The sequence below is a fragment of the Sesamum indicum genome, linkage group LG6, assembly GCF_026168435.1.
Source record: "Sesamum indicum cultivar Baizhima isolate 11 linkage group LG6, ASM2616843v1, whole genome shotgun sequence".
In the NCBI taxonomy this organism is placed as follows: Eukaryota; Viridiplantae; Streptophyta; class Magnoliopsida; order Lamiales; family Pedaliaceae; genus Sesamum; species Sesamum indicum.
Window position 1 is genome coordinate 21,010,136 of NC_142662.1, and position 24,828 is coordinate 21,034,963.

The 24,828-nt window shown below is 33.7% G+C and overlaps 2 protein-coding genes and 1 long non-coding RNA gene across 3 annotated transcripts; 1 reads left to right on the top strand and 2 right to left on the bottom strand.

The window, feature by feature from the left end:
- The first annotated feature begins 7,959 nt into the window (after positions 1-7,959).
- On the top strand, positions 7,960-8,985 carry LOC105163920 (PRA1 family protein B3). The gene has a single exon (XM_011082452.3). The coding sequence runs from the start codon at positions 8,048-8,050 to the stop codon at positions 8,630-8,632; it is 585 nt and encodes a 194-aa protein (XP_011080754.1). The 5' UTR covers positions 7,960-8,047; the 3' UTR covers positions 8,633-8,985.
- A 3,388-nt stretch (positions 8,986-12,373) lies between these two features.
- Positions 12,374-18,461, bottom strand: LOC105163919 (sorting nexin 2B). Its single transcript, XM_011082451.3, has 5 exons — positions 17,214-18,461; positions 16,813-17,022; positions 14,972-15,232; positions 13,073-13,159; positions 12,374-12,739 (listed from the first exon to the last, which is right to left on the bottom strand). Exons 1-5 carry the CDS (start codon positions 18,318-18,320, stop codon positions 12,656-12,658), a joined length of 1,749 nt encoding a protein of 582 aa, XP_011080753.1. The 5' UTR covers positions 18,321-18,461; the 3' UTR covers positions 12,374-12,655.
- A 4,140-nt stretch (positions 18,462-22,601) lies between these two features.
- Positions 22,602-23,335, bottom strand: LOC110012200 (uncharacterized). The gene is made up of 3 exons (XR_002287370.2): positions 23,273-23,335; positions 23,132-23,196; positions 22,602-23,057 (listed from the first exon to the last, which is right to left on the bottom strand). It is a non-coding gene; the product is annotated as an uncharacterized LOC110012200 (long non-coding RNA).
- Between the last annotated feature and the right edge of the window lie 1,493 nt (positions 23,336-24,828).

Sequence of the window (24,828 nt, forward strand, 5' to 3'; positions counted from 1 at the left end):
CCTTGACTATGGGTTAGGAATATAGCTTCATAGCTTAGTTGTTGAGTGGTTTATAGACTTGATGAAGCTATCTAGATGGATGTGAAAGTGGGCCACTTTTTATGAAAGAAAAATGGAAGTTCTTTCTATAGCACTCATGAGAATTCAAGGTACTAGCGTAGGGCCATTAATAGTTCTCAGAACTTCTATCGCAGAACAACGAACACTAAGAAAATCATACATGATTGTAGGGGTGTCAACTTAAGCTATCGAAGTTCAAGAGTTATATCACTCTCATTAGCCGAATTGATTGCCTCAATTCACTATGCATTAATTCAATCAAAAGATATAAATTCTTAAGTATATTTCTTCCTTCACTCAGAAATCACATTCTTCATTTTCATTAGTCATTCATGGGGAAATGTTGTGAATTACTAATTAAATTGTCTTTTCTTGTCCCATATAAGTTGCATAAACTTATTTCATGTATATATATTTAGCCAACTTATTATCTTTAGAATGAGAAGTGTGGGTAGGTAGATTTTGAAAGAATTACCACATGCACGCGTTCCCAAATCGGGGCACGCACGGTTTTATACTTTTTTGGAAAAAATTACATTTAAATCCTACATCTTCTCATTCTTGAACTCTTTAGGATGACCAAGTCATGGAGATTGAGAAAAATCCTCCTTACTTACCCATTTTTTATTTTGCTGATGAAGAGTCATGTTCCTTCTCCTCTAAATAGCTCAATTTTGTATTCAGTACACACAAAAAAATAGAGTTCTCCTCTCTCTTTCTATTTTTGTTCTCTCTTCCTTTCTGAGTGTTCGTACGTTTGTTGTTCTAAGCTCTCTACCACGAGTGCACGTGTTAGTGAGTTATAATTGTGTTAACTTTGGGGAGTGAATTGTTTACACTATCTGCAGCGTAGTAGTACCGAAATTTTGCTTTCAAGGTAGTGGTTTATCCCACAGCAGAACATTATTTTCCAACCCAACCTTCGCATTTTAGCATTCCTTAACATCTTTATATGATTCTAAATAATCAAGATGTTTAACACCTAAAACACCAAGAAACACAATTAAGTTGCCAATCTTGACTGCCAAACCATCTTCCTCTTTCCTTTATCATCGTCCAGCGGGGTAATAAGAGCTCTCAAAGTGCTTACAACGGCTAACTCTGTCTCATCTTCTTCCTCTTCTAACGTCCTGCTTCCATACCTTTTGCTCTTGAGGTTGAAGCCTCCCCAACAAATACTGACGGTCAGATTTTTTTTTAATCGTTCTCTCGTATTGGACCAATATATTTATCAACTTATGAATTGACTTCTCAAGCCCTTTCATGTTAGAATTCACGATAGATTGGTTGAAGAAGGAAGAGACTAAAGTATCATGTCAATGTATGTCTCTTTTTCAAGATAACACTGAGATTCTTGAGCTTCTCCACAAGGAATGATATCTTAACTCCATGCTCCTGTACAAATGATTTTTCATTCATTTTGGCTACAAAAAATATCATCGCGTAGCATATATATATATATATATATATATTAATATTCTAACGTTTTATTTTTGTTATAAGTATTAAAATTATAAACTGTACTAAACCACTCGAAATCGTGTAAAATCTCACTTTCATTTTTCTGTACATTTTGTTTCTTATATTAATAGTTATAAATTGATGAACCTGAGTTTGAAGGAAGCAAGTAGTGATGCAAGGATTAGGGGATAAGCATTCTCTTGATTGGAGAAAAACAAATAGTAAAACAAGACAAAGTCAAACTTTAGTTTAAAAAAAGAAATAGTTCTTGGAGAGTGATGGAGAAAGAAAGTTTACTTAATATTCATCCTTATTTTCATCATCTCTTTCATATTTTAATGAAGATGATAAGATTGTTAACTTGTTCCACATATCTTGTATAGAATATCATAAGTATAATCACAAATATATTTTGACTCAAATTATATTTCATAATCTTGTATGCAAATCTTAGGGTAGGTAGTAATTCACCCCTATGATATTAAAAATGAGCACATTACCCCCCTATGAAAAAAATATAGCAATTTATCCCTTTTCTGTACTTTTTAAAATGAAGTAATTTACCTTCTTATATAGGGAGATAAATAGCTTCATCTTAAAAAACACAGGAATGTTAAAAAATATAGGGAGGTAAATCGCTATTTGTTTTTTTATAAAGGGGTAATTTGCTCATTTGCGATATCATAAGGGGGTTGCTTGCAATTTCCCCGCAAATCTTATTCAATTTTAGATGGCTCCTAAAAGAAGCTTATTCAAATTAAATTTAGTTCGATCGTATCAATCGTATGATAAGTATTTTATAATTATTTTGTAATTAATCTCTCTTCTAAAATTATATACATTAATTTAATATACTTAATATATAATTAATTTAGTTTGAATAGAAATAATTTGGAATAAAATTCTCCACTAACTGTCAATCAAATAGAGTTTGAAATTTTGTGCTTCAAATTTTTTAACAGCTCTTGTACATAAATTAAAACATTCATCCCTCAAATAAAACTTAAAAATTAATTTACTTATTGTCCGTATATTCCAAATAGAGTTATTTATTTTTTTTATTATTAAAAAATTATATTAATATAATTTTATTTATTATACTAATATTAATATATCGAATCGTGATTTGACAATAAAAAAAAATTAAAATAATGGCCAAGTCGCAATACGAAATCGCGGCTTGGTGTCGCAATTTGTAACCGCGACATCATGACACCAAGTCGTGATTCTCAATCTCGACTTGGCCATTTTTTCCTTCTTTTTCGTTTAATTAAATTTTGTATAAATTAATTATATAATATTATTTAATTATACATAATTAATTTTTAACAACATATTAAAATCTAAAAAATCATAATATTAAAATTTTATTAATTTAAAAAATTATAATTAAGTGTACAAATGTAATAATGTATATTTTTTTGTACAACTGTAAAAAGTACAATGAGGTACAATTATTCATGTCGGATACGTTTCTTCCCATTGTTATGATCATTCATAACTTTTTGAGAGGAAACTCCTACCAGGCACATCTACACCAAAGAGTGAAATGTAAATTGGCTTGGTAGCTTTCTTTGGGAATAATCCGGTGCTATAGTTTTTTGCAACATTTTGAGCTCTGAATGCAACCTCCTTTGACTTGTGTTTCTTTCCTCTTAGGTGTTCGTTCAGAGCTAGCTCACTGGTGGCATCAATTCGGCCAATTACCCTACAAGATATCCAAATAATATGGGCACTCTCAAAATACACAAAAACTTCAATGCAAGAAGTGACTATCCATCGCTACATAATTTACCACCAAAATACACAAAAACTTCAATTCGAGAAGATTAAGTAGACATAGTTAGCAAGAAACAGAGAAATAATGCATGACTGTATTTGAGATGGCAAAGAGTGAATGGGTTGTTGCGTCTGTCTGTTTGAAGCACATAAGCCCTGCTATTTATACACGCAATCAAACCTACCACCAACTTTTTAATTTAAAAAAAATTGAACGATATGTCAGCCTTATTTGATTATAAGACGACACATCATTCGCCTTGTTAAATCAACAAGGCTGGCCAGTGCAGCCTTTAATTGCCCAGCCTCAATCAAAGGCTGGGCAGCGTTACTTAAAGGTAGTCGCGGCCAATGATGGGTCATTGATCACTTTTTTTACAGTGTTAAAAAAATTTAACCGCGGCAAACCTCTATAAAATCTGCGCAAGAGGCTATCACTTTTCACTACACTTTCAAGACAAAGCTTTCGATTTTACTTTCATACGTACGACTTTTCATCCGATAATTTTTATAAATATTTTCGTGTGGGGTTACACAAATTATTTTTTCATACAAATAGATAGACGCTCTGTGTACGGCCCTCGTGATGGAACTGTATTATCTCAACAAGCCCAACATAGGTCCAACGATATTCCCGAAGGTGACCTAGACGCCGTACTACAAGCACGGCGTGTGGATGGTACCTTCTGGACTCATTTTCAACAAAATAATCTTTCCGTACCTGTACAAAAAATCTTACACCAAATAGAATTTTATGGAGTTTACAGGTGCGAGCGTCTTCAATTAAATTAGGGTCTCATTACCGCATTAGTGTAGAGGTGGCGATCGGAGACGCACACTTTTTATTTTCGTGTAAGGGAAGCCACAATTACCCTACAAGATATTCAAATAATATGGGCACTCCCAATAGATGGCGAGCCAGTGACTGGAGTTGATATCGACCGCACAATACAACAACGGTAGGATTATTGCCTTACTTATTTAGGCTTTAGCTCGGATGCAAATGCGTTCAACGGCTCAAGACTACAAACACAAGCAATTATATCTCATTTAGCGGCCGTCGATATCACTTATAACACTTCCCACGATATCACCGTCAAGTACGCCCATGCTATTGCATTGCTTCTATTGGGGGAAATGATATACCCAGATTCCTCAAGTAATCTGGTATCATTACTATATCTCTCAAAATTAGAGGATATAGAAATAGCCAGGAACTATACTTGGGGGAGTGTTGTGCTGGCATTTTTATATCATGAATTATGCAATGCCAGCACAAAAGGCAAAGCAGAAATTGGTGGCGCGCTGCAATTGTTGCAGGTAAAATTTACTTAATAACTCTTACACAACTTTTTTGCTTAATAACTCTTACACAATTATTAACACATATTTGTATTATTCGTACAGATTTGGGCATGGTCACGGATTACTCCACTTTGCCCTGGACTTGGTGCGGAGCGACTATTTATAGGCTAAGTCCAAATAGACTACAATTGTTGGCTCCCAGCAGCACCATATGGTGTTACTTGAAATTATCCGCATACGTTCACCTGAACAGTACGGAGAACTGTTCGGGTGATAAGAGATATACTGGATGAGAAGCAGACGGATCACGTAACTTATTTTTAATATTATACGTATATTTATACCGTGAATTAAAAACGTATTAATTTATATCTTTTTATTTATTACAGTTCATCTGGCAGCCGTATGACATGGACTCGGATGTCATTATGGCTTACGCTGCTGATTTGAACCCCCAATTGTGGAGGTCATCATGTCCATTGGTATTCTACGCAATAGTTGAAATGCATCGTCCCGAATGGATCTTTCGCCAATTCGGGATGAGGCAAAATATTCCAGAAGCGACGGATACCCGAGATATGAGCCTATATCAGATCTCTCGTAAAAATGACACGGGCACAAATTGGCACCTGCAACACATACAATACATCACTAAATGGCAAAGACGATATGACACAATTGTATAGAGGCCATCCATTTCCAACAGAAGAGAAATAGAACGAGGTTATTGAAAATTGTATTACAACATAACAAGAAATTTCATGTCGTCATCTACTGATAGACGTGTGGAAAGCGGGTACCAACCTAGATAAGCACCTATGTTGCAAGTTGTGGTACGTTGTTATATAATATTCACATATTTTATTTTAGATAGTTTTTTTTAAAACACAAGGCTCATTACTTTTCTATAATTTTCAGGCAGACAAGGTGAATGTCCTTGAAACTTTATGTCGATCTAGACCATAAATATTGAAGGATATAGTCAATTGGTGGATAGATTCGAACACGGGTTACATATTATCAAGGAAGTCATAACACAACAGCCACAACAAACTGCTTTTTCATCCGATGATGCTCCCACAACATCCCACAGGCAAAGAAGAAATTCTAGCCGAATGTCTACTGGTTCAGTTGAAAGTCATGATGTTGGGGTGGATATAGTTGGTCCTTCTACAGTTTATACACCTCAAAATTATTATGTGCCTCAACCGCCTCAAGATTATTACATGTCTCAACCGGCTCAAGATGATTGGTTTCAATCGACTCCATATATGCCAAACCAAGCACAAAATTATTCTTGATAAGTATATCTTGATATTGGTCTTGGTATTAATCAACTATATGCACAAGGATACAATATTTCACCAATTCTATTTCCATCGTGTAGTGCATATCGTGACAATATGGAGTCTAGTTCTGCAACAATATCTAGTCGGTTCGGTGGTGATGAAAATGAGGCGCAAAATGAGCCAGTGCAAAATGTGGGTGAGGAAATAAGAAGACCTTGGCGTCAACGCAACAGATGCAATTGTGGAACGGGTGGATATTTTTGACATTTGAAATTGTATACTTCATTGTATTTTTACAATTGTACAAAAAAATATATAATATTACATTTGTACACTTAATTGTAATTTTTTAAATTAGTACCAATTTTAATATTATGATTTTTTTAATTTTAATATATTGCTAAAAATTAATTATAAAAAAATAATTAAATAAAATTAAAAAAAATAAAAGAAAGACCAAGTCGTGATTTAATATCACGACACCAAGTCGCATTTTGCAGACGCAATTTGGGCATTTTTGCTGAAAAAAATTATTTTTTAGTTGAAATTACAACTCGACATATTAATATTATACTATTATAAAAAATTATATTAATATAATTTTTTTAATAATAAAAAATAAATAATCCATTGTAAATATACTAGCAATCAGATCACATGTAATATATATTCATGCTCTAATTTTTAATATATTTTATTAAAAATATAAAATAAAGTAAAATAAATAATCAATAAAAAAAATAACATGTTTTGGTAACCAAAGTAGTCCCGACATATTACTTAAAAATAAATATATTTGAAAATATTGTAGTCCGACGTTTTCTATGAACCAAAGTACAGTAAAACCTCTATAAATTAATACTCTATAAATTAATAAACTCTATAAAATAATAAAATCTTCCGGTCCCGACTTGGGCCTTTGTAAAAAATCATCAAATTCGATAAGATAATAAAATAATATTTTTTTGAAAAATTCCTTTATAAATATTGGGTCCCATTAAAACTCTAAATTAATAATTCATAAATATTACAATTATAAATATTATGGTAATTTACTAAAATGTGAAGTCTGTAATGCTTTAAGCATTTGATTATTCATGGATGATTTTGTGATGTCTTTTAGATGAGAAGACATTTGGGTGTCATGAATTATTTTATTATCATATTGAGATTTATGTAGTATATGTTTCATTCATCATGCATGAATATATTTAATTTGGTATAATAGTTATTTAAGTGCAATGAATTAATGTAAACATGTATATTTAAGTTATTCCAATGAATTGATATATGTGTCTATGAATATTATAGTTAATTGTAAATAATGAATTGATATTATACATTAATATATTTAATTAGTTATAAAAAATTAATTGATGCATGAATATAATCAATGAAACATATATGAATTCATTTATTTTCAATACATATGTACTAAATTTGCTGAATTTAAAAAATCTCTCTTTTAATTAATAAAATATTAATTTATCGATAAATTAATATCTCTCTAAATTAATAAAATTTTATGGTCCCAAGGTTATTAATTTATAGAGGTTTTACTGTAGTTTTTGTAGTGATCTCCCACAGCATAAATAGTATCAATATATAATTATATACTTAAATGTGAAAAAGAATTAGGGTTTAAATTATAATTGATTTAAAAATAAATTATATCAACATCACCGATGTTAGGTTTTATTATATAAATACCTATTATTCTTTAGAAAATTATGAATACATACTTTAAAGAGATATTAATGCATTTAGTTTAAAAATATTTATGTAAAATTTTGTTATTAAATAAGAGATGTATTTATAATTATAATATTAATTAAAATACTTTAATTTTATAAAAGATAAAGACGGATAGAATGGTTTTTATTTAAATAAAGTGTGTCAAATCATCTTCGTATATTTTAATTTCTTTGTACTCTCAGATCACTTTGCTTCACTTCCACTCTCCGCGTACCCAAACTCACGCGCCCCGGTTTAATCGCCACCGTCTACTCATCAGCATCGACGGACCATAGAGAAACGGAATAGACTATATATACGTCAAAGAAATGACCTTCATCCCCTCTCTTACAACTCCTCGGAAAGTCAATCTCTCTCTCGACCCCCAAAACGCCCCTGACTTTCATTTAATCCCGATCATGTCCCTCTCAACGTCCCCCGCCCTCACCGAGCACCTCACGCGCCTCTCCGACGCCCTCCGCCGCACGATCGCTCGCCGCCGTCCATGGTTCGAACTCATCGATGTCTCCGCATTCTCCCGACCCGACTCCCTCTCCGTCGCCATCTCCCGCACCCGCAAGAACCTCACCTATTTCCGCGTCAACTACCTCTCCATTCTCGCATTGGTACTCGCCGCCTCCCTCCTCTCGCACCCGCTCTCTCTCTTCGCGCTGGTCTCGCTGATCGCCGCCTGGCTTGTCCTTTACCTCCTCCGCCCCGCCGATCAGCCCCTCGTCCTCTTCAACCGCACCTTCTCCGATCTCGAGACGATGTGGAGCCTGATTGCGCTAACGATTTTCGTGGTCTTCGTGACGGACATCGCATCATTGCTGATCTCATCCGTTCTGATTGGAATCGGGATAGTTTGTCTTCACGGCGCCTTTAGGGATCCGGAGGACTTATTTCTGGATGATCAGGATTTGGCCGGTTCTGGCATGTTCTCTATCATCAATGTCGGTTCTGTTCCCCCCGCCGCCGCACCAGCAGTCGTCTCTCACGTTTGATTGGCTTCTTCCTTTCACATCGGGTGTGGCGGGGGTTTGGCGGTCGTGGTTGTACCATTTGGTTTGTGGCAGGGACAGAAAGGGTAATTTGGAGATAGTACATCATGCTGCATCTTTTGTACGCAGGGGTAAGTTTTCCGGGGATAGATAGATAGGAACAGGATTCAAATTCATGCATTTTGGGTTGAGTTGGATTGACGAATTACATTATTGCCCAATTGTTGAAATTCATACACGTACATAAAAATATGTTGTGATTTTATGATCAAACGTGGATGATACAGATATCCACGTATTTGCTTCTGCCAATATAATATTATATATATATATGCAATTACCTATATTTCATTCAATTATTTTTTACTTAATTTGATACGTGCAAAATTTGAACTATTTTTTGAGGTCGGGGCCAAAGTGTTTTATGGACCTAGAGAAAAGGAACCTGAAAAAAAATAAGGGTAAATTGCATGAAATCCTATCACTATGTTTGTTTTCATTTTCAACTTATTTCCGAGATAAATCAAAACATACCCAATGTTTGTCATCATTCAAAAACACCTTATTTAGGTGTTTTTAACTGTTTTAGCATAAAAACATACATATATATACACACATATATATATAAATATATATATAAAAAAGCATGATTTGACAATGAATAGTAATTTTTGTCTCCCAAAATACAACATTAAACATATAATACTTATTTTAAATTATCTCCAACGACATGATTTGACAATGAATAGTAATTTTTGTCTCCCAAAACACTACATTAAATATATAATACTTATTTTAAATTATCTCCAAAAACAAATCTAAACATACATACTATCTCTAATACACACTTATTTATCTTTGTTTTTCTCTCTCTATTTCCACAAAACACAACAAAACACTCAAAAAACGAATCCCATTATGTATGTATTTTCAAAATTTAGCTAAAAATTCATGGTGTTAAAAAAGTAGGAAAAAAACCCCTATTTCCAAAATATTGAACACTCTCTCCTTCCGTTAGGTAAACACTTACGGCGTTAATTTTTTGCTAAATTGATGGTCAATCCTTCTTATACAACGATTGATATTTGAATGTAAAAAATGAGCGGTCTAAATCTTAAGCAATTTAAATATATTTTTTATTTATATATACACTGTATATAACATAATATAACTATTTCTTCGGAATCTTCTCTCTAAAATTCCAGCGTCGTCCAAATGAATTTTCGGCCTTGGCTTACATCATTCGAATCATCTTCTTAAGGTGAACATATCCATACCATCAATCTGAATTTTCATTGACCGGAGAGAGTGAGCTCCAAGCACAACTGTCAAAGCTTCTTGGCATCGATTCGTCGTCGTCCGGATCAACCGGTCACGACCACTACCACTAGACTCGTCTCGACCTGACGATTCGAACAAAATCAACCTTACTCATTTTCATCAAGTTTTTCCTGAGATCCAAAAATATTAAGCTCATTTATACCATGAAGTTTCGGGCTGCCACTGCTCCCCCGTCCGAACGAATTTCAGGTTGTGGCTTATACCGTTCAAATCCTATCATCAAGGTGAACATTCACATACCTTCAATTCGGATTTTTTCATCAAGCGTAGAGGTTGGGCTCTGAGCACGACCGTTGAAGCTTTTTGCCGTCAATTCGCCGCCATCTGGACAAATCACGGCTTGAGATTACCACCGTTTGACTCCTCTCGTCCAGACGATTCCAACGAGGCCAAGCTTGCTCATTTTCATCAACGTCGGCGACTAGTCAACGACGAAGAAGAAGAATATTAAAAAAAATAATAAGTAAAATTATTTACTTTAATAAAATTTAAAAATAATAAAATAAATTTAAATGTTTAATTTAAACATATATTAATAATTTTAATATAATATTTTATATAACCTTAAAAAATTAATACAATTTTTAGGTATTTTTATATTTATTTAGTATATTTCATAAATAAATATTAAATATATTTAAATTAAATAATTATTTAATTTAATTAATAATATATAATATCATTAGTGATTTTTATTAATATTCAAACAAAAGGGGCAAACTGAATAATCTGAAAAGCAACAAAAAACAAGGACCACTCGAACAAACCGAGCGTGTGGCTCATTCTCCAATAGTTTCTAATTGAGAGGGGATATTTTGTTGTATTTTAGATAAAGCGGGGGGTTTTTTGCCTATAAATATAACTAAGGGGGATTTGCAGTACTTTCCTAAAATACAAGGGTGTGTTATGCAATTTTTCCAAAAAATAATAAGACAAGAAAGTAAAATAAAGGTAATGATGAATCGGGATATTTTGATTAAATTGAAATAGATATAGGAATTTGCAAGAGAATGCTTGATAAGTGCTTGAAAGAGTGCTTAAAGAGTAAAAAAGACAACCCCTCTTACTTGACTTTCAGGGAGAAAGGGAAGGTGGTTAAATAAGTAGCAGATCATCCTCATCAACAACTGGATGTGTCCAATTTGAGAATCCTTCCATCGGGAAGATCCCTTACAGGGAGTTTTAAACACAAGGAACTCTTAGTTGTCAAGAAATCTTAGATACCAAGGAGATCTTCCTTGATTAAATTGTATTTCTAGGGCTAATTTGGTCCGATGCGGCGGTTGGCTAGTGGGCCAAATGTATACCACATTGAAAGAGGGAATTGTCAGGTTTATGGGCCTTTGAGGCCGATCATCCTTGTTGGTCATGATCATGGGTCAAGTCAGAGAGTGCTTTGGGCTCCTATTCTCCTCTTTGGGTTGTTTAGCCTTTTGGACTGTTGGAGCAAGTATATTAAATATTTAAAATCGGGATGTCCTAGGCCTTTTTTATTTTCTTAGATTGGACCTTTTCAGGAATGTACATAACAATTAATAACATTAAGGTTTTCACATTTTTTTTTACTTTTTTGTATTGGAAATAAGTTGTAAAAAGAAATTATAAATTTAATGGTAACAAAAGATTTAGTATTTAAAAAAATAAATGGATTGAGAAAGAAGTTTAATATTACAATCTTATAGATAAATAACAAAAGTTTGTGAGAGAAATTTATAACTTCTGAATGAAATATACATTAACAGTTAAAAGTAGAGCAGGTTAAAAAACATTATTTTCAACAGAAATAAGGATATAAGGTTAGTAGTTCCTTGCTCAAGGATAAAAATGTGAAAAAAACACTACACTACGCAATGAAATTGAAATAATCATAACGATTGGAAACACTTCTGACACTAAGGGGTGGTTGTGGTTACAATGATTTTTATTTTTGTGGCAAAAATACGTTGTAAAAAAAGGTTATGTTACGCAGTATTAAAAATTAAGAGTGTTGCAAAATAAAAATCAAAAATAAAAAACAATTAAAATTGGAACATAGCTTAATATTTACAATTTTATTAATAAAGTTACAGAGAATTGCTTATAACATTTAGCTTAAATCAATTTAATTTATTCATTAAAAACACAAAAATACCCTTTTCAATTCATTTTCATCACTAAAAAATAATAAAAGATCAAAATTATTAACTAAGCCCTCTTGGATTGGACAGTGCAAAATGCCAATTATGCCCATGCCCAGCTGACGTAGCCCACGAAAAAAAATTGAAATTGGAAATGAAAACCTTGTTAGAAATGCCAATTGGCATTCTGCAAGTTCACACGGTAAAAGGTGTATCATGTATGCTGTGTAATGGCAATTTCTTGCAAAGACCTTTCTGTATAATACGACGTCTCACCACTTAGGAATGTAGAAAATTTATCTTATTTTTCACGGACGGACCAAAGTTCAAAAAAGTGTTACATATCGTTTCTATAATAGGTTACAGCATTAGAATCAAAGCTGTGAGGTGTGAAAACCTCCTAACAAAACCATAAGAGCAATGACTGATAAAGAACTGGAATTAAGACTACCGTTTCTGCATAGTGTTTATTATAAGCCATTGATCCTTTTTGCTAGTAGTTCACATAGTGAAACAAGGTAGCTCAGAAGTAAAAGAGTTCAAAATCGCGGTAATTTACAGTTGACTTCTACGAGCTGCTTTCTTTGGTGTATTTGCTGGTCTCCTCTGCCACTTTAGCCCATTCGTTTGCGATTCTCTCACTATATGCAACCTGTAATGAAAGTGACAAGAGCCATCTCAGTATAGAGAGGTCATGCTTAATAATTTAACATATAGCATTGGTTCGAGCAGGCCATGCATGAAACCCAAACAGAAGTCTTCAAATGCAGATCTGAAACCCACATGAAATTTTCCTGTTCTAAGAAAACATGCACGACTGCGTACTGATCAACAGAATACTTCAATACTAGATTTGTTTTCTTATTTTTAAGTCATTGCATTAAGAACATTTCTTGCATTTTACACATTATTGAAGCTGGAGCAATTTCAAAATCAGAATATGAAGTTGCTTTATCAATTATTATTTGTTAGGGCATAAATGTACCTGACTGGTGACAAATCCTTTCAACATGTTAACAAAGTCCACATGCCGTTCTCCATCTAGCCTTTGGGTTTCAATCCTATTATTTTCCTGCAATCACATCATCAGCTTTTTCACATCAATAAAACTAAACCCATTAAGCATAAAAAGGACAAGCACAAAGAACACTGAAGTAAGAAAACATTGGATGACCTGTTACTATTCCATATCCTAAGCATGAAATATAGAAGTGAACGTGGGTATTATCTTTTAATGCATCTTTATCTTTCACCTTCAGACCCCTGTACCTCTCTACTCAGGCGAGAAAAAAGGGCGGAAAAAAGAAAGAAATTATACAGCTGAATAGCGATCATTTAAGTTTGCCTACACATTAAAAAATGACACTGGATAACTGGGCTGACGAATCACATGCCAATCTGTCTCCTGGTAAATGAGCTGAAAGAACATCATTAACAAAGATATTTGTGTTACAGGCATATCCAAGCCATTATTCTGAACTATTGTGGTGATGCACCAAAACAAGGTCAATAATACAGAATGATCAACTTTAACAAGCAAAACTACCACATCAGAAACATAATTAGGCACCTGAAGACACTCAATTGTAATAGAATTATTTATTGGTAACCACGAAGACAGAGATGCAAACCATGTTCCTGGATGACTTTCAGTACCACTAATATAGTTTTCTCCATTTTCTAAACGCAATAATTAGCAATTCATTATTTCACTTTGTAATCAATCACTTAAACCAGCTATCATCATTATGTCAGAGGAGAACTTCGCATGGTAGGATGGTGTTCCTTGTAGTTCTCAAGGTCCTGAAAACTAGAGCATATAGACTTTTAAAGCCACAGAGGTCAATCTGCACCCTAGGCTAATGATCCTTGTGGTCCCTAACCTTGGGAATTTGCACAAATAGAAATTCTCTCAGAGAGCATTCACTCTATATTTAAAGCAGCAGAATTTTCTGTAGCTGGTCTAACAATCATTATTTTCAATAAATGTGGATGCATGCCCACAGGACAAGTATTATCATGAAGCACCCCAACAGCACTTTAGGAAATGATCTGAAAGCAGATCTGCAAAAGGGATCCAATCAAATACCAGCACAGAATTCTGAATCACTAATCTGGAAGTATTCTCACCTTTTATATAAATGAAAAATCAGATTGACATAAAGGGGGGAGGAGAAAAATATCATGCCTTGGTTTAAGCAACTACTAGATCTACAAAAAAACAATCGATCATAGAACAGAAAGCACCTCAAGTTTCTAACTGCAATCTAAGTTCAAACCACAAATGAACTCAAACACTTTCTAAACAACAAACATGCTCCAAACAAAAAGATAAATTCAGTCAGAAAATATCACTCCATTTTCGTAACAACCAAAAAGTTTCTGCATCTCATAGCAATGAAACCAAATAACAGTAAACATTGCCCAGCAAATAAATAAAATCTAGGAACTAGTACTAGAGGATTAAGTTGCATGGAAGCTATAAAGATTTTTCCACAGAGACTATGGTTCAATGAGATCAATGAAAAGATTAAAGACTTCTAGTTTTAGATTAATCAATCAAGATTCTCCCATAAAGAGATTGTTATTGGAAAAATTAGATAAATAAATGCTACATAACAATGAAAGGAGAAACACAGTAGCCATATATATTAAATACAAAAGGCCAATGTAGGTGCACAGAGGTTTGTTGAGCAACTTAGGTCAAAATCAATCAAGGCACAAAATTAAATGAAAAATTAAGCAGAAGACTGGAAAATCTGGTTCACCCACTTCAAAAGGATGGTGCTTTAACCAAAACCGAAGATACTTATAAATATTCCAAGAAAGTGAAATATGGAGAGAATGGTCTAAACTCTATCAGTCACAGCCTGATAGTCTATACCTTAATCCTTTCATATTCTCTGATTGCACAACTTTTAGCATCCTCCGTGACCCTAATGGCATCTTTCAGGTCCTCTAATTTGCGGATCCTTGTCTTGTCACCACCAAAAATTTTAGATGATGCAGTTTCAAGTTTTTCAGCTCTTGAATGCAAGGAAGACAGTTCAGATATAAGAGTTTGCACTGTCAATAAAGCACTAGAACGATCAGAGAATGCATTATGTACAGCTAACATCAGCCCCATATGCTCGTGCAATGTATCCTGCAAACATACAGAGCAAAGTTAAAGTCTAGAGTTAGACTTCAAAAAATTATATTGCGATAGATCTATGGCAGACTAAGACAGAAAATTCAATGGCTGTATTAGTAAATCCAAATGCTGAGTTATTCCACACTCCACATATCACTCAAATTCTTTCAATTTCTTTGTTTGTTGGGTGGAACAAAACAAGACTGGAACACCCAGATGGGCGATTGTTGCTAGAAGTCACTGATCAGAAGAATAATAACAAATTAAAAGAACCAACTACTCTTAACACCAATATAAAATGAGTTAAAACACAGCAATGCCATTTGACGAACAACACATGCTTTTGCTGCAAACAAATCTAGAACGCTAATGGCATTTTGGCACAAGAATTGATCATTTCAGGAAAAGTGAATACATAAATCAGAACTCCACTTGGAATAATCTTTCTCATTTCGTTGTATGCCAACTTTTTATTTTTGGTTACAAAAAGGTTAGTCAGGGAAGCCTATCCCCTAAGCTCGATTGTTCGAAGAGAAGCCCTCCCCAAGATGTTTTTCCAGTAGGTTTCAAACATTTGTCCGCCTCTAGGGTTCACAAGCCACTTACCACTTGGCTCAACCACCTTGGATATCTCATTCTTTGGCTATAGAATAGAAACTGAAGCTAAAATGGAATAATCTTTTTCCTTTATCTGTTTGCTTCACTTAAATACGGAATAAAGCTTACATTTAATGAATTTTATACCTTACATTGTACTACTTTAACTATAAAATGTTATTGAATAGCATAATTATTATTTTAAAATAATATAAGCCAAATATGTCTAACAAATATTAAAATATTTTAACATATACCCTCACTTATATCTATTATATGTCGTATAAATACTGAGATCCACAAGTTTTGAATTCAGATACACACACTCATACATCTGAACATTTTAATAATTATACAATTTATTCATACAAATTATGCACAATATATAAATATAGAAATTCTGTATGATATATAAGTATTAATATATATATATTATCTACTAGAATATAAATGGAAATATATGATGTGTTTGGATATCTACAACACTTGGTGAAAATATAGTTTATGATATATTATCATACTACAAATACATATGTGTGCATATGCATCTTGTATTATGAGTATATTATATGTCTTTTTATATATAAGTATGTATGCATATAAATGCCCTTTTATATCAATATTGTTTATGTACGTAAATAATATTCTTATGTTATACTTTTCAAGAGAGAATTTTCTGTTGTAGTTAGGATTCTCAAGTATTCCTCCATCGGTAATAATTATACCGAGGAATGAGTTTGCACAATTCCAGTGAGAATAAACCATTATTGCAGTCTTCAATACCAAACAAGAAATGGGATTAAAGAAGGGGAAAAAGGCTTCTCCTAGAACCCCCAGTTCCGTCTACCAAATCATACGTGCTGCTGTAAGTCCCAATTCTCCATCTTCACCACTGACCTAGGATTAACTAGCAATTTGGCCATTCTCCGTCCTAGAATATAAGATTGCCCAAAAGGCACAAACTTGTTACGACACAACAAGAATGCAGCACTTACAAAATGCTTCACGGTCTGTGCATTTAATTCTCGGTATAATCTGCTTGCTTTAACAGCTGCCATAGCCACAGTTTTCATGTCAGCAGCTCTTACTCTTTGAGTATTCAACACTGCCTGCTCATTCTCAAACTTTGTCAACTTGATAAAAGCTAGCCCTAATTCTCCCATTGTCTCCCCCATATCTTGCTGTGCTTTCACCAGAGATTCAGCCTACCAGTTCACAATACAAATATACAGAGAAAGGTGATTAGAATGTCCCACTCAATGCTGAAATTTTATAGGAAATTAAGAGCAACAACGTCAGACTCAAAATGCTGGGATGCCTAAATATTTATACTCCACATGCATGAGACACATACACTTTTTTCCACAAAAGATCATAGTATTGTATGTCTGGAAACCTGTTTCGATGCATTAGTGAGATGCTGCTCAAGCTCCCACAATTTCTCTTTCTTCTTCAAGAACTCCTTATCATCCTCCTCCACAGGAGGCCTCGAATTACCCCAATCATTGACAACAGATTGCTTCAACTCCTTAAAGAACCTCAGCATATCCCTCCCCACTTTAGCAGGGTGCAGGACTTCGTGCGGCTCAACCACACTCCTTGACTCCCCCAAAAGCTGCTTTGGTAGCCGTACCGCCCCATCAAGCATCCTTGATGCCACATCAATGCTTGTGGGTAGTGGCATTCTCCCCTGAACTGTTAAAAACACCCTCAACTCATCGCTTTTCTTAATCACAGGATGCCTTGCAAGCCTCCTTAAGTACTTCTCCAATTCCACTCTCCTCTGCTCCACAAATTCCTGCTTCTGCATTACCTGACTCTCCACTACACTTTTGTCCGGCCTAGGTGGAATAAAAACCCCTCTGTAAACTTCACTCAATCGATCCGACAGAGTAACAACGTCTTTAAACCGCCTCCTCACACTAAAATCCGACCCTCCATAATCCAAAGCATTTGTACTCGTGGTGATCAGATAAGTAATATAAGTGTTGCCCCCCGGTACAATTGAATTGGAAGACTCCACCTCTTTCTGCGGATTCGAAACGCTAATTTTCAAGTACTCCGAGCTGGAGGACTGAGATCCGGGGGACGAAATCGTCACTTCATTGGAGATCTCCCCATTGCCGTTGGATTCCGGGACACTGTCGTGGAAGGGGCTGTAGATGACGTCAGCATAGGAAGGAGAATCTGGAGATGGGGTGTGAGGGGGGAAGAGGAGGGGATCGGAGACGGTGGGAGTGGTGGCAATGGACGGCGGCGGAATGAGGGGGTGTTCGGTGGCTGAAGAGGAGAGAGTGGTCATGGCGCTGCGGTAATTGGAATATGATTTGGAGGTGGAGACGTCGCCGTTCAAGGGATTGCCCTCGTCAAGGGTTAGGGTTTGCATTTGCTCGGCGGTGGAGAGGGGGTGGTGGATTCCTTCACTTCCTCGGCCTTCTTCTTCTTCTTCTTCTTCATCATCCCGTTTTCCTCGTGGATATTTGTTGGTCTCTGGGCCCATCATTCTTGTCAATCTGTGATCACAGACAAACAGTTGAAATTGGATTTATATAACCTGAGCTGGAAATCAGAGTTCTATGGAACTCGTCAAACTTTGTCCCACTTCTTCAGCTTCTTTTGGGAGTCCAAAACTTTGCACTTCCTTTGGATTGCGTTTTTCACTAAATTTTGAGTGATAAAAGAAAAAAAGCTGAATTTGAGTTCTTCAAATTATCTTCTAAAAACTCTTTTGTGTTGAAAAGATGTTCAAAATAAAATTCACTACCCCTTTCCATAAGTTCATGTTTTTTAGGGAAAAATGCAAAATTCCCCTGTAATATGAGATATGGAGTAAAAATTATTTTAGTATCTGAATTTTAGTGTTATTGTTTGATTCGTCATAATTTTTCTAGTACATATGTTCGGGTCTTTTGTTGTAAGGGAGTAGTACTATTTGTTTATTGTTGCTCTATTTGTAAGAGAATAATACTCCTTATTTATGGCTTTGCTAGAAATTCTAGGGGGTAAGTCTCCACGCTATAGAAGGATTGGGACTCCGAAAAGCTTCCCCACCTCTAAATGATTTTTGTTAAAAAAAATAAAAAATAATGTGATTGATATCCGAGTTTTTTTCATAAATATTGAATCGATATATGAATTTTTATAAATGCCCAATTGATACTTGAGTTTATACATAATAGTCAAATAGATGCATATCTCTATTGAGAAAATTTTATAATAACAAAATTACCCTTTTAATCTAACTTAATTTTTATATATATTCATTTATTTATAGCACCATATAGTCCTATGATTAAATAAACTATACTATTGTTTCAATTTAAATGATAATGATGAGTAATAATAAATTAGTTTAGTATATAAGAATATTCACTTAATAATTAAAATTAACATTTAATAGATTAGGTAGGAAGTGATGTTTTTAAAAATAAAAGTTAAAGACATTTTAGCCAAAAAGTAATTTCTTGAATTTAATTTTTATAACATTATAATTTAAAAAAATAAATATATTAAGACAAAAAAAATCACTATTTGTTTATAAAACTAGTGGCATCCATCAAGTTTATATTTAATTTTTTGTGTCAGTAAAGTACAAAATATTTATATATTACTATTTACCAATATTTTTATTATTATAATTAAATCGTGTTATTTATTAAATCATAGAATGTATCATAACAAACAAATAAATAAAAGACATATTTGTCATTACAAAATATTTTAAAATATACATAGGTGTCAATTCGTCAATTATGGAGAAACTCAAGTATCAATTCAAGCATTTACAAAAACTCATATATCACTTTGATATTTATGAAAAAACTCGATTGTCAATTAAATTATTTACAAAAACTTATGTATAAATTTGATAATAATACCAACACTCAGGTACCAAAATAATTTTTACTCATGAGATATGTGCATAATACTTTTCCATAAAAAAAACTAAATGGCAAAATATTTCTTATATTTTTTAAAATAAAGCAAAATATCTCTTTAAAGATGGAGGTGTAATACACACTCTTTCTTTGTGATTTTTGTATTATATTTACTAAAATGTATGGTATCCAAGCCATGATATTAAAGTTGTATTTGATAATTTAACAGTATTTATGTCTTTGCTTAATATACAGTATTTGCTCAACACTAGTATCAGTTCTATTAAAAATGCTAAGAAATGAGAACACTAAATTCCTAAAAACTTAGATCAACTAAATAAATGGACAATTTCTAAAGTCAATCGTAGATTAATTTATAATTATGGATGATATGACTTTTGAAAAATTAAACAATAGTAAAAACTACTTGAAGAATCCATAGCCTTGGATAATGAAGAAAAAGTTATAAACCTTTAAGATGCTATGAATATAACGGATTACTAAGAATAACATCAATTTCTACATATAGATCTTGTGCAAATTAATTGCCTTTAAAACCTTTAACCTTATCAGGTCTACCCGAGAGCTTTTTTAGCTGCTCTAAGATATGCCAGAAATTTAGGCTGAAAAAAAACTCTAATTGGGATAGTACAATCTGATCCACAGATGAATATTCTTTAATCTCTAGTTGAATTTACAATTATCATTATCAACATACTTGATGCATTAACGTTGAATGTTAAGACATATAGGTATAATTGTGCACCCGTATCCGAATTAATATGTGTATGTTATAAAATATACTATAAACTTCTCAATACTCTTAATCGTAATTGCAGAATACAAGATAATAAATTTTTAGAACAAATCATATTTTTTAAACTCCACGTAAAGCCAGAATTAATATCAGAAGACAGATAAAATGGGGTGAAATAGAGTGTTTAGAAAATTGGATAATTAAAAGAGAAGTCCCGTTTTAAGTAATACTAAAAGCAATTATGTGGATATTATTAAAAAATCTAGAAGGGAATGTCAGAATAGGCGTTGTTAATAATCAACTAAAGTGTTTAAAAAGCAATTTTAAAAAAAAATATATTTTACAATGTCTTATTTCTCACCAATGGAAGTAGTAACTCCATCTGGAGCATCCATATCTCAGATTAGAGAAGAAAATAGCCTAAGTGGTTCAAATTATAATAAAGTCGAAGAAATAAGGATACAGTCTAATAATGTTATTAAAGGAGTCTATAAAGATCTCAAACTAAATGAAGAATTAAATCAGAACTAAATTTTTGTTTATAAATGAAAATTCCAAATTTAATAAATTTCGGAACAAATATCACATTTGTAGATTATCCAAATCTAATAGATTTGAACCTTGGATCTCTAGTTAGGAAGAAATTCAAAAAGAATTTTTGGAAAAGAGATGAGAACCATTTAGAAAATAGTTTTTTGGAGATTTCCCACATGAAATACAGAAAATGATTTTTGATTCATTTTATAACGAGTTAGGTATAATATAAGAAGAAAATGGAATGGAACATCATTTATTTAATTTTTCTGAACAGTATATTAATCACACGATAAGTGTATTATACTTAGGCAAAAATGCAAAGTTGGTCCCGTAAGTATGGGGGTGGCATAATTGGGACCATAAGTACATGACTAGCAATTTTAGTGTAAATATTGATTTTTTGGCAATTTTGGTCGGAGGACCAAAATTGCCAAAAAATGTGGCGGAGAGATTTGGAGCCTAGGATTTTGACGTCCACGTGCGCAACTTAAACACCTAGGAGCTTGCGTGGCGAATGACGTGGTTTTAGGAGGGAAAAAGAGCCCCTCTTCCCGCTTTTGCCACCCTATGTAAGTAAAACTCTCTCTTTCCCTCTCTCTCTCTTTCATTTTTGTTGCTGCAAATGAAGTTGCAGGTGAAGAAAACAACAAAAATGTCTTCTTTATCATCAGGCAATTACTCCACCACTTTGGTAAACTGCTTTTGTGGCATTAGAGCTCCATTGAGAACCTCTTGAACCAATGACAATCCCGCAAGAAGGTTTTATTCTTGCGCAAATTATAAGGTAAGAATTGAAGTTTAAGTTTAAGTTTTGTAGATGTTGGCTTATTTTTTGTTCGATTGCAGAGTGGAGGATGTCGATTTTTACATGGGATGACCCACCTATGTGTGCTAGAGCTTTGTGTGTCATACCCGATTTGGTCGCAAGCTTCAAGCAATGGAAACCGAAGCAAAACTGTTGAAGAGGAAGATATTTTGGCTTAAAGTTTGCTTAGTGGCATCATGGTTTGTGTTGGTCGGTTTTTGGATGGGTAAACGGATGGTGGTCTTTGGATGAACCGTTCCAGGTTGCTAGATTGGTAGGGACTTACATTATATTAATAGATATGGGTAAACATAAGATGGAGGAAATGTAATGGTATTTTGTGGTTTTGATAATGAAATTGAAAGCCTCAAATTTGAAGCTTTTGTGAATTATGTGTTATGTTGTTAAAGAATTATGTTAATGAATTTTAAGAATGAAACTAAAAGCCTAAAATTGCAGTTGTTAATTAATTTAGTAATAGAATAAAAGCGAAAATGAATTTTCAACCATTTCTGCACCCTTTTCAACAATATAATGAATTTTCAGCAATATAATAAAAATGAAAACATTCATTTCTGCACCCTTTCCAGCCATTTCTGCACCATTTTCAACAATATAATGGATTTTCAGCAATATAATGAAAATGAAAACATTCATTTCTACTCCATTTTCAACATAATGAGAAACATTCATTTCATACTAACATCAATTTACAACATGTCTTCACAAAAAACATGAACATTCATTTACAACATTTCTTCAACAACAACCTGTCCACAAAACCCCTAATTCATAAGATATGCAATAACAACCAATTTCTCAAGTTTCTCAAGTATGTTGAGATTATAAACAAAAAATGTTTCAATCAATATTGAAAAGTTTTTAAACAAAAGGTGAATTCCTCCCATCTTTCTTCTTGCCCTTGTCTCCGTTGTCCTTCGATTGTAATAACATATTGTTCAATCGTAATAATGTAACATACTTCTTGTCATCCTTCTCAAAAAATGTGCAGGTTGACAGAAGAGATTTGGTCTCTGGTTGTAAAGGTTATTTTGGAAATACCTCATGTCTCCCTCTCCATCGTGGTGGGGCTCTAATATTAACTTTTGGGACTGGTGGCTGCAGATGAGTTGGCGGAGGAGGCCTAGAGCTTTGAGCTGCATCTTATTGCTGGGATGCGGAAGACTTGTATGATGGCTTCCATTGTTGCTTGTGTGCAACTTTTTATTTATATCGGGGTGGCTTGAATGGTTTGGGTATTACCTATAAGGAGAATAAAATAAACCAAATAAGTGAATAATAAACAAGATTCTTGAAATTACTTAAGAATTACTTACTAAAACTACAGTTTATTGGCTTGTATGATGGCCTGCAGTACTTGAAAGTTGTTGTTCTTTCATGCCTTGAAAAAACAGTCAATATCAAGTATTAGAAGATGTATAATTAAAATGGAACGAATGGGTACTGAAGTTTCTTACCATAGACTTGTTCTCCTCAAATGCATCAGGTTTACTCATCTCATCAGTTGAAATTTGTTCTTGCATCCCCTGCAAAAAAGTTATTAAGTAATAATGAATGGCAACTTAAAATGGAAAGAATGGGTACTGATGTTTCTTACTATAGATTTGTCTCCCTCAAACGCATCATTTTTAGTCAAAGTGTCCTTGTCACCTATCTCCTTTTCAACCTGTAACAAAAAAGTTTCATAAATAAGTATGAAATTAACACACCAAAATCAGACTTGATTTCTTCTATCACTTGACTAAATGCATAAGTGACTTGTCCATCTTCTTCTAGGTTCTTCAATGGACATCTTCGGGCATTGTGTTTCTCCTCACCGCATTTGTTGCACTTGATAGTCTTTTGCACACTTTTCAACCTGTTCTGTGGCTTCCCTTTACCATTTTTTTCTACTTTGACACTATCTCATCAGGTTTCCTCCGTATAGATTTTGCAGGCCTACTAGCCCCCCTACCAAAGTTTGGTGGCAAATGAGGGATGAATTGTATAGCAGTCCATAATTCTCTACCAACCATAGGCATAATTGCAGTCTTATAAACATTTTTATAAGATGCCACACTATAGCACTCGTTCACATACTTAACAGGATCATCACCTTTACACAATATGACATACAAGTATGTTTACATGGGATTCCATTCAAATCCCATTTCCTACAAGAATAGCTTCTCTTGTCCAAATCAACTGAATGTTGTGAACCATCAAAATAGTTTAGTTGATAATGGGATGAATCAGCCTTTATGGGAATGCAATCTGCGGATTTTTCAACATTTTTCTCAACAATTTTCACAATCCTAGGACATATAACACTAGTCCATTTTAGGTCTGCCCTATCCCTGTTCTCCTGCAATCTTCTCATCAATTACTCTTTAATCCATTCAAGCATAGTGACAATAGGTTTCTCTCTAGCCTCCAAAATGTTCGAGTTAAATGTTTCACAATAATTATTCAATAAAATATCACACTTAATATCAGTTTTGAAGTGTGATCTACTCCACTGTGTAGGGGGTTTATCATCAAACCATTCTGCAGCAGTTTTATCAAGTACTGACATTTGTTTTATACACAATCTGAATTCATTAAGGGTAGTAGCCCTTGCAGCCTTCCACAAACAGTTTTTAGTGCATTCTTCAAGTTGGAATGTAGATGTCTCACACAAAATCTATGATCTGAAGCAAGAAACACTTTCTCAAATGCTTGAACTAACCCTTTTTGCTTATCAGATATGAAACACCACTGATTATCTCTAACCACCCTCAAATCAGATTTCAGAAGTTTTAAAAACCACTCCCAAGTCACCCTCATTTCTTTTCCAACAATAGGATAAATATTATTATTCGGATTAATGCCTACTGCTGTTAATAGAACACCCCCAAAAGACCTTTTAGATGACATCCATCAACACCTACCACCTGTCTACACCCCCTATTTAACCCATTTTTCAAGGCACCAAAACACACATAAAATTTGTCGAATTTCTGATCACTATCCACCCCTACCACCACTATGGAGC